Genomic DNA, 11,464 nt, shown 5'->3' with positions numbered 1-11,464 from the left:
CCCGACATCCTGGCTGCTTGTTTCCCAACCTAAGGTCGACACGCCATGAGGGAATTGTTTTTGTCCAGCACCGAAATTCCTGGATTCTTACAAAATACACCTAAAGCAACTCCTTTTCAGTCACTCTGGCACCAACCAAAGAGGGGGGGATAGCAAACAGAAATTACTACCGGTTGGTGGCTAATCTGTGTGGGTTATCAGGGTTAATTTTCTATCGCTTATCACATATTCCAATTGGCCTGAAAGCTTGAGAACCAGGGTCATCTTTTGAATCTTGGATCGATAAGCTGTGAATGGATTACACTGTACAAGATCTGAACGTGCCCATCTTTTTCTGTATGTGCTCTTGAAGGAGCCAGTGTGCCCCTGTGGCCACCAACCCCCCTAGTAGGAGGCGGTATTGTGGCCATGGCTCATGAATGTGTAGATTTTAACATCTTTCCCTCTTCATAAACTTTTGGAGGTTACCATGAACTGTATAGGACCAGGAGGATTATGTTCCTAAGAATGCTTAGAACAGCCGCCTCTTCCAGGCTGTTACTACAGAGCATAACTGCCCGCTCCTGGGGAATGAGATAATGAAGGGGTCCGTTCAGCTGGAGGAGCATAGTGTAACCCAGGAGCAAACTACATTCACACCTCACTTCCTTGAAATGATTAAATGTGCTTGCACTAGCTCCAACTGGGAAAACGAGAAGTGAACACTTCTAAAACGAGGGCTGGTTTTTTTTTGCCATCCAAGCGGATCACTGCAGAGATAAAATGGGAATAATGCTTCAGTAAAAACTGAAGTTTCTGAGAAAATTAACCTTCACTATTGAAAATGAGAGGAAAGAAAAGAAAACGAAAAAGGCCACCTTCTAAGAGTTGTTACCGGCAGCCACTGACAGCGTTTCGTACTGTCAGGGAGAGCGGGCGAACATCAGAAGAGGTCACAGAAGCCAAAGGAAGGGTCTTGGGAGGGTCACAGAGCTGGCTGCTTCTGAGAAGTGCACCCAATGGCAGAAAGCAGAAAGCTCCCCAGACTCTTACTGGCAGAGTTTGGATTTGTGATGACAGCCTCAGAACCAACTGGTTATATTTTTCTATGACAAAGCTCACAGGAATTGAAGGTTTTTCAGAGATCAAACAGAGAAGGTGCCGTGTGTGGGTGTGGTCAAGGGAAGGTATGAGTGACACTCATCGATACTCTGTTTCCCGGGAGAAAGCGTTAAAGGTGAAGTTAATACACTTGTTTTTCATCTTACTCCAACAGAAGACCAGACGTAATCTTCCTAAAGAGTGACTTCCCAAAGTATCCTGATAACTGTAGGGTGGGGAGGAAGCAAGTCGCACCCTGTTACAAATAAATGAAAAACCATAAGGTGAGAGACAATACTAAGCACGCTTCCACCCTTATTCAAACACAAAGGCAGAGGAAAAGTTCATGCTATCTGCCAAGAGATTATTTTGGGGGAAAAGCAGCATGCACACACACACACACACACACACACACACACACACACACACACACACAGCAGCAGCAAAAATTTTCCGAAGTACTTAAATTAAAAAAAACGTCAATTAGTTAACTTATGTTAGAACAGTTTTAGGAGGGACCTGCTTGTCATGAGTTGATAAAAGGCCAACATACAAACACTAAGGAAGGGAGTGAAAGGAATATCAAACATTATTTCACACTGTGCAACCTCCCTACCAAGTCTGCATTTGTCTCCAGAATGGAAAACTAATAATGTTTCTGGTGTAGCTTTTTTTTTCTTAATTTATTTAATTTTGTTTTGTTTTACTTTTTCTTGAGTATGTTGAGACTGAGACAAGAAAGGCCCTCTGTCCCTATCTGGTGGGGCACTCTTTCATAAGGGTCTTGGAAACAAAGGAGACCAACTGGGGAACTCAAGCCTGGAGCCATTTATCAAGGGCGGGCAGTGCAGAAAGCATCAGGTTACACAAGAGGGCTGTGGGTGGGGCACAGAGGACGCACAAAAATGGAGAGAGGCAGTTTCTGCCCTTGAGGAGTTCCCCATCTCGCAGGAGGAGGAAAGCGGCAGTGTGGTCTAAGATGTGGCTGGGAATGGGGGTGGGGATGGGGCTGTGGTGGTGGTGGGGACTAAGTTCTAATTCGGACTCTGTCATTGGCTGGTTATGTGATCTTACAGGGTGGGAGTGGTCACTTGTCAAATGAAATCACAGGAAGGGGCAGATCTCTGTAAAATGGAGTAATTAAATGTGATGATCATTTCTCTAAGTATATTCCAATTAAAAAAAAAGAAAGTCTGGTTAAATAAAATTTGAAAAACTTTCCTTCCCTGACCACCCACAGTACCAGATCCAGTCTTACTACATTTAGGGTACCAAAGGCTCCCAAAGTCCTGCTGTAAAAAGGATTCTTTTAAATTTGGCATTTCCCAAACTTATTTTCTGAAAAAAACATCTCTTCACATTTGCCAAACATGCTTTGGAAAATGCTGATCTCTTTGCCCCTCCCAGCTTCAGAATTCTATCGTTAGTGGTTATGTTTCCTTACCGGCACCACTGCTTCCCTCCTCTGCGCTGTGCAGTCAGCCTTTCATTGCGTCTCTTGGGCTGAACCTAACATGCTGCCTCTGGCTTTATTTTTCACGACTTTATGCTATTTAAATGCTCACATGAAACTAAAACAGGGTTGGACCAGATGACCTCTAAAACCTGTATAAACCCTGAGATTTTAGGATTCTTTGAATATCGTCACAAACATCCACTGAAGACCAAAACAGGATGTAGATAACCAGGGCTGTTCCCATCACAGCACTCACGTTTACTTAATGAGAACACTGAGATGCGATTCTGTATTCTGCCATTCTGTACACAGCTCTAAACTCAATACTGCATTTCCTTGCAACTTCCTTTCCCCTTGACTAATGCAAAAGGAGAATATAGGGGGACAGTGTGGGTTGTACGGGCTCCCTAGACCCATCTTAGAGGGGACAGAGTTAAGAGTCCAGTAGGGGTGCTCCTGCCAAATCTGCTCTTTGTAGGTACAGCAAAAGGTTTTTCATGTAAGTAAATTCTTATAAAACATTAGGAAACTATACACATTGACCATACCTAATTATAAAAATATTTAGTGCATGTGTTTCAAATTCAGCCAGGGTACCATCCAATTCCCGGCAGAGGCTTGAGGCCCAGGGGTGAGAGAATATGGATAAGAGACAACTTGAGAATACCCACAGAAGTCGACTAGCCAACACTCAGAGAGTTTAGTAAAATTCTAGTTCTTTCACCAGTGTAGGATTACTATATCCTCTTTTTTGCTCTGTCTTGACCCTTCTTTAATGTTACCCATTTCTTTTTTAGCCCCATCTTCATGACAAGACTGTTGAAAAATACTTTTAAGATAGGGGCACCTGGGTGGCTCAGTCAGAAGGGCATGCAACTGTTGCTCTCGGGATTAAGAGTTCAAGCCCCATGTTGGGTATAGAAATGACTTAAATAAACTTAAAAGAATATTGAAAAAAACACTTTTAAGACATACACTCAAATTAACTTTCTCGATTGTCCGACTGTAGTAGCTGAGAAGGCAGAAATATCGACCAACCTAATTAACAAGAAAGCCATTCAATTGTTTTTCCTCCACCGCAAGCCTTACAGTGAAATCTCTAGGTCTGGTCTGCTCTACTTTAAGGGGCTCAGGTGCCATCACTGAAATGAAGGGTGAACTGACTGGGACACCACTGATGGTTTCTTCTCCCCATCGACTCTTCAGGGGAATGCAAAGCTGGCATATGGTATGTGAATGCCGTGGAGACCAGGGTACTTCAGCCCCCAATGAGGAAACAATAGAGAGAAGAGAATGAGGACGAATGTTCACACGTCACTGTCTGGAGGCTTCTCCAGAACATGTGCAGCGTGAGAATTTCCAAAGGCTGACATGCTATTTAATAGAAAGCAGTAAAAGATTAGATTCTTACGGTCTGCTGCACATATAAAGGGGTAGTTCCAGTACACTGTGTATTATGCTTTATAATACAGTAATGATAGATTGTAACATAAACATAATTGCTGCTGAAAATAAAGTTATGAACTAACAAAAGGCTTTAGCAAAGGCTAGTTTCAAAGTAAAAATAAGGTAAGATTTAATCCAAAACATTCTCCTTATTCTAAGTTTTGATAATTCCTGGGACCCTAACTGGGTTAAAATTGAATGATCTGACCAGTACTCAGAAGAATCATCAGAGCATGTACACAAAATAGAGAATAAAATTTTAATGGTATCAAAAACAGAACTTTTTGGCCAATTTAGTACTTGCTGGAATAAAGTTGCAAAATGTTACTCAGTAACGGACTTAGCTTCTAAATCAAGCTGGAATTACACATACTCTGTATATTACTTGAGTATATACAAGTACATTCCATGATAACATGCAGAAACATGGAAACAAGAAGAGTACTATCAAATCAAGATCACCATCTCTATTAATGAAATAATGAATTGAAAACAAAACACCTGTTCAGTAATCCAGAATATATCATTTTGCCAAGGGGGTTTTAAGTGTTGTTCTTTTCAAGAATTCAAATAAACTCCATATGGTTAAATTTGATTTTGTTTCCTCAACATCAAAAATGAGAAGCAGATAATAGGCTATAGCTATGGGTGTATCTTTTTTTTTTTTAATTCCATAGCAAATTAAAAGGTTTGATAGACTTTACTCTTCTCAGGTAAAAAGGGCTCTTCACATTCTAGTGGTAAAGAATGAATCCCTTAAAGCTCGTAAACATTTGAGTGTCGCACCACCTACAGCAACATAAGCTCAAGTACCTTGAATGACACAGTCGCATGAGACAGGAGTTTGATTTTCCTGAGAACTAAATTAGACTTACAAAATAAAACAGGGTATGAAAATGACCTGAGTTCACAGGAGTCTCTAAATTTGAAAGAGATTGCTTCAGCTTTGCTAAGATTTCATCAAAAGCCTTTTATAGCAAGCATTTCTTGGGGAGTCACATATTTGGTTGTGGAGACTTGGGATCTTTTTAAGCACGAAGAAGTGCTTTCTGCTGTGCAAATTCAATGAAAGGCCAGAATAAACAAGAGGACTGACGGTGCTGTAGGAAAACCTACAGGTGAGCCTATGGATTCCACTACTTTGTTCAAGAAAGGAGCAGGTGAGATGTTCAACTGATCCAACTCTGCTCCCAGTCTGACGACGGGCAGCTAAGAAAATCCTTGCAAGATAAGCAAAGACAGCACCTTAGATGGAACCTAGTAGAAGCCACTCGGAAGTGAGGGTTGGTTGGGGTAGAGATGGTCCCCTCTAAGTAACTCTCCTCTGTACGTCAGAACCCCAGAACATATTCGAAAAGCAGGGTAAAATACTGGCTTCACAGTCTCTTCTCCAAATTACGCATTACAACTTCTGTGATTATTACTGTTTGCAAACTACTAAGAGGTCACATGTGAATTACTGGTCACTGAACAGCATATAAAAGACTATAGGCTAGCCTCAATCTGAGCTCTTCTGTTTGCTCGGTCATCTAATTCAAGGCACTTTAAAATGTTTTGGTGCCTTAGTGTATTAACACGTAACATGAGAAAAACACTCATTTACTTACCTCAAGGAGCTACCACATAGATGACTGAATCTTAAAGAACTTGGAGCTCCTCAGATGAAAAGCACTGTGGAGACAATCACAGCAGAGGAAAATTCTCCCAGTGCCTTGGAATCCTGATCTATGTGCCTTGTGTCTCGACCAGGTTTTCTTAAACACTTCACAAGTAAAATGTGTTAGTGGCACTCTATCCCTTTATATATGTTAATTGTTTGGCACACAGATGTTTATATATTCAAAATAGTTGTAGTACTCACTACTCCAAAGTTGTTTACTAATTGTCCAATAAAGTTAATGAAATGTAGCCATGATGGAGTACTTTGTGTCAAATTTAGAAAACTTTAGCTTTCTCTGAGGTACATGTCACATAATAAAAAGTTCATTCTTTTTCAAAATAACTAGTGTTAATTATGTGAAACCACAAGTTTTTAATGAAAAAAATACCGAAAGTATGCCACAGTGTCTATATATTCATCTGAAGAGTACAAAGATGGAGTTTTGAGGAAAAAAAGGGTCTTAATGCTATAGAAAACAAAGGTGGTTCTTAAATTGTTCAAAGGAGACATTTTAAAAATGTCATGTTTCATATACTGAAATAAAGCCATTAGAGGTAATAAATTATAAATACAGTAGTTCAAACATTGTTTCTTTTTTTAGCATTAATTTCTCTAAGCAAGTTAAATTCAAAACACTTGAAATCTGTTATCCTCTTGTTTCAAAGGAACTGCGGAAATAGAAGCTTTCACAGAAATGTACCACAGTGATACCACCTGGGATCTTCACATAGACTACACTGGACCTTGGCCATTCTAGATTTACAACGTATTTTGGTTAATACATTAGATTCAACTCAAATGCCTTTATACTTGGGAGAAATCAGATTGTGATTTATAACCTTACAGTTCACCCAAACTCAATTCCAGGTCGTGCTTGATTTTCTGCAGGGGGTTCTGTCAGACTCATAATTAAATGATGAAAACTGTAAATAATTTCTTGCAGACTGAAAAAATATTTTTGTCTTTTAAATAAAGTGCTTTTAAATTCAAATGCTTCTTGCCCTAAACAAAACTGAAACACACTTAAACCTGAAATCTCCATATCTTGACACACACATTTTAACAGAAAGAAATCAGTTTTGGGCCACTAATGTCCTTCCAGAGTTCAGATTGGATCTAAATTGGGTTTTGCATTATTGTCGTGCTCATGTTTGTACATGAAGGTTAAAAGAAAGAGGGCAACATCCAAGGAGGACCAATAGGCAGTGTGTGATGTAACGGCTGACCAGTAGCGGCTCTCCACGAGTCCTTCTCTGAGTTCAAAATCGATTCTGTGATCCAATTCCACTAGAAAGAAAGTCAAACAAAGGAGTAAGGGTTACAATATGTTCTATACAGACTTCACCTAGAGATGAGAATAAAAATTTAGCTAAGAGAAGTGATTCTCGTAATTATCTTTTTTTTCCTTAAGTGACTTTCCACTCTAAGCTTATGGGGGAAAAAAACCCCCAAAAAACAGAACACCCCAAACAGCCTCAATAGCTCAGGATTCTATTTGGTGGAGTCCTTTCTTTTGTATGCTCAGATCAAGATGGGATAATAAAGGAATAAAACAAAAAAATTCACTTGGTATCACGGGGTATATTTGGAGTAAAGAAATTGAGCTCAAATCTTAGCTTTCCTATTTAATTTTTGTTCCTAATCTGTAAAATAAGGAAAACAGCCCTCCTGCAAAATTGTAGGCCAGGCTCATATGCAATAATGTCTGTGGGGGTGCACAGGTCACTCAAAGGCTCCTTCCCTGGGGAGGTCCTATCCATCACCTCGCTTGGTGGTGACTTTTGCAGTCCTAGACCCCCCACGTGGCCATGCAGTCAGCAGGGCCTCACATGTGCCTGGGACATACAAGTGCTCACTAAATGTACGATCGATAAAGAATCCATTGGGTGGCTGGGACAGTTAAACCAGAGGAACAGTGCTGATCCTTGGGAGGAAGGACTCCATTTATAACAGTGCTGTCCTCAAACAATTCAGTGAATTCAGTCAAGCCTTTTTCTAAAACCCACAGTAAGACCCTGCAATACCTGTTAGAGAAAAATCAAGGCTAAAAGAGAATTACAGAGGATTCATTTAATAAGTCCTAGAGATAAAACACTTAGAAAAATAATACTTCGATCTTTAGGATCTCCTTTAAAACTGTCATTGAGTTACATAATATTTTGAAGGAACTATCTTAAAAACAAAAAAACCACTCGAATCTTTGTTCAGAGTGCCAGAGGATGTGGGAAGTAAAAGGCGGCAACAATCAGGGAGGCTGGGACAAAAGTTGGGTGTTTGCTTTCCACTGAACTTGATAATTGCACATAGGAAATCATATCACTCTAGAGAGTGCTTTCATATAGATGTTGAGCTAATGGTTATTTTAAATAGGTACTTGTGACAAGATCCTTTGGTGATTTAAAAATGCATATAGTTGTTACTTTTCTATTCAACTATGCTTTTCTGACAAGGAAAGTCTATGGATCTATCCATACCTTTTCAGATAAGGTTACCTTACCTAAGCAGCATAAATACCAATTAGGTTATAAAACACTTGTAAAATATATTGACATAGGCCCTTTACAATTTTTTTAAACTGCTATATTGCTCATTTAAATTACAATAAGCTAATCCACAATACATCAGAAGCAGCTGAAATCCATACGTGGAACTGTGGGGTAGTAACGTCTGAATCTTTGGTCTTTTGTATTCCATGGGACATTTGAGCTGCTTTGTAGGCACATTCGGGCACAAGAGACAGAAAGGTGAAAAAAGAGGAAATTGGAATTCTCAAGCATGATGAAGAGAAGTCAAACTGTAGTTATAGAGAAAAGAGCAGAAATAAGAGGAAAAACAGAAGAGATGAGAAAAATAGACATTAATATCGGCGAAGACCACTAAGTTATAATTTCTACTTTAAAATGCCACTGTAGAATGTCTTCCTAGTCTAACAGTCTTAAGTCAAATTGTTAAGAGTCAAAGAAAGGGAAATTTTTTCTGTTATAGCAAGTATTATTAGGCTTTGATTTTGTGTCCAACATTTACTCTTAAATGCTGTTACTGTCGTGAAACACTGCCTTTCATATACTAAACACTCAAATGCTGAATTTAATTACCATCCAGTTATAGCCTCTGTCATTCTTATCACCTACAGGGACTTTCTCTCCGTTGCTATTTATCTGTAGGCTGTCCTCATCAAAATGGGAATAAGGTAGCCAGCCTGTACCGGATGAATTGGTTTCAGTCTCTCATTTTCCTTAAGGCGTTTACAATAGGCAGTCTGGCTGTTAGTGCAGCTGACCTCACGTGTGTTGGTTCTGTAGGTGGAGAGATGCAATTAGGTGGGCCCAAGTCCCATCTTCACTCTCCCCTTTATGTAGATCACAGAATTTCCAAGGGAGCAAAGGTCTAGGTGGCAGTACCATTCTTTACGTGCTGCGAGATGTGCTCTTGGCCAAAGCAGGGCCAAATCTATATGGAATTGCCTTGGACCTACTTTCTCATGATCAGCATATCAAAAATGGGTGCACAACACAGCTGGTAGTTTTTTCCTAGTTTCTCTCACTGAGTTAGGTCAAAGAGAAAGGAGAACATAAAATCATCACTTGGTCGTTTCTTCTCTCTTTTGAATGCCTAAGGGCTAGAATTCCTCTATCCACAAAGAAAAGACTAAGATCCTGAACAACTGAAGAGAACTAAAACTGAGAAAAAGACTGTTAGATTTTAACAATCATTAGCAGTTTGCTTATACTGCTTTAAAACATGGATTCTTTTCTTTTTGGGGGAGTCTTGCATACAGGCCTGTTTCCCTTCCTATTCCCCAAAGTGAATGTCTGCAATTTATGAAGTGTGGAGGTAAAGTGTCATCAGTACTGTGCTTTCATCAAAGAACTTTCGGCACAAGGCTTGTCCACATGGATATGGTATTAAAAAAAATGTGTGAACAGAAAGTGAGCATATTAGTATTAAAATGTGTACTAAATGGACAGGTTTCTACTCTTTTAATGTAAACATCTTAACTTCCCTGGAGAGAAATTTTCAAAAACTTAACAGTTATCCTGGGGTACCTGGGTGACTCAGTTGGTTAAGTGTCTTTTGGTTTCTGCTCAGGTCATGATTTCAGGGTCATGAGATTGAGCTCTAAATCGGGCTCTGCGCTCAGCAGGGAGTCTGCTTGGGATTCTCCCTCTTCTTCTCCCCACCCCTCACTCTCTCTCTCTCTCTCTCTCAAATAAATAACTAAAACTTAAAAAAAGTTATTTGTAAGTAATAATTAAGGTCATAATTGCACGATTTTTGGCTACAGGCAGACACCAAGAAAAATACAGTAAAGGAAAAAGTTTTCAAATGACTGGCAAAAGATTCTTTCATAATAAAAAAGATTACGTTGAGTTCTTGGTAAATTATGTCTTTTTATTTTTGTGTTGCCTCAGTGCAGTCAGACAACTCATGAGGTGAGGTGTTTGACATTCAAGGAATATTTACATTTTGTGAATTGTTGTAATTTCAAGTATATTTAAGAATATTCTCTGACTATCCTTTATTTGAAAAAACAAAAACTCTAAAATGAGTTTTATAACCAGTTTTTGTATCTGTCAAAATAATTTCCCAACACTAATCTATCCTGAAAGATACTCAAAATACCTCATGTTTGATAACAGACGGGCTTTACTGGTAAATATAGGCTCTGTGGGTACACCTTGAATACAAAAAAACTCCAGGAGATGGCCAGATTTGCTGGATCCTCTACAATCTGGTTTAAGAAACTTTTCCAATCATATTTAGAACTATTCCCTTCCATTCATCCTTCCATTCAACTAACTTCTGGTTCTCTACATACCCTGTGCTCTGCTTATGCTGTTTCTTCTCCTGAAACATCTTTCCCCTCTGCATGTCCAAATCCTACTTCCACAGAGCCTTCTGTGATTTTCCTAGGTGAAAGCATTTTCTCATTCCCTAGAACGGACAGAGTACTTTACCTGTAACTTTGTTACATGGCTGCTCATATTCTACCATATACTGTAATTATTCCTGTAGTTACCTACCTCGCTACTACAGAATATCTACTCCCTAGAAAATAGTTACTTTCCAAACCAGCATTTAACATCTTTGTGGGCAGTACTGAAGTCTGTTCCATTTTGGTATCTTTTCTAGTGACTAGCTCATGGTAAAACTATAACAAGTAATGTTAAAAGAAAAAAAGCAGGGGAAGAGAAAAAGAAGCCATACACATATTACCATTTGAATCAGTCTGGTGTAGTTTTAATTAGTGGGCTAGTTGCCTAGGTAGCTGGGATGGTTTTAAGATGGTAGATATAAGGGCTACTTGAATGCAGGATAAATGAGTGGATTAATTTTCTTTCATCCAACTAAATATGCAAAAAGCACAAGTCAAATAATTTCTTCATGGATTTGACTAACTATTTACATGAGCAGGGGCAAGTGAGAGCACTTATATAACATCATTCCTTGAGGGAAATTCATGAAGTTACACCAACACAAACTGTTGCTCGAGAGCAAAAAAATCCCAATCAGTTTGTTATATTAAAATACTGTTTTGAGGGGCGCCTGGGTGGCTCAGTCATTAAGCATCTGCCTTCGGCAGGGCGTGATCCTGGAGACCTGGGATTGAGCCCCACATTGGGCTCCCTGCTCCGCTGGGAGCCTGCTTCTCCCTCTCCCACTCCCCCTGCTTGTGTTCCCTCTCTTGCTGGCTGTCTCTCTGTCAAATGAATAAATAAAATCTTAAAAAAAAAAAATACTGTTTTGGAATTTTTATCCAGTAAGAGGTTTTTTTTTTCTCCCCCCCATTTGAAAATAGAAAAAAAAGTGTGAGATACTAG

The 11,464-nt window shown here is 39.3% G+C and overlaps 1 protein-coding gene across 4 annotated transcripts in view; it reads right to left on the bottom strand.

The window, feature by feature from the left end:
- Positions 1–4,227: 4,227 nt before the first annotated feature.
- DDHD1 (DDHD domain containing 1) overlaps positions 4,228–11,464 on the bottom strand; it is an 86,877-nt gene continuing 79,640 nt past the window's right edge. For all 4 annotated transcript variants that reach the window (XM_045810394.2, XM_045810393.2, XM_045810396.2 and 1 more), the window contains one exon: positions 4,228–6,929. In XM_045810394.2, coding sequence (XP_045666350.1) covers positions 6,748–6,929 — 182 coding nt within the window. In that variant the 3' untranslated portion in view covers positions 4,228–6,747. The remainder of the gene's footprint in view (positions 6,930–11,464) is intronic.

This window comes from Ursus americanus, chromosome 26 (assembly GCF_024610735.1).
Source record: "Ursus americanus isolate L20-20 chromosome 26, mUrsAme1.1.p, whole genome shotgun sequence".
In the NCBI taxonomy this organism is placed as follows: domain Eukaryota; kingdom Metazoa; phylum Chordata; class Mammalia; order Carnivora; family Ursidae; genus Ursus; species Ursus americanus.
Note: the sequence above shows the minus strand (reverse complement) of the source record. Positions and strands in the feature narration are given on the sequence as shown.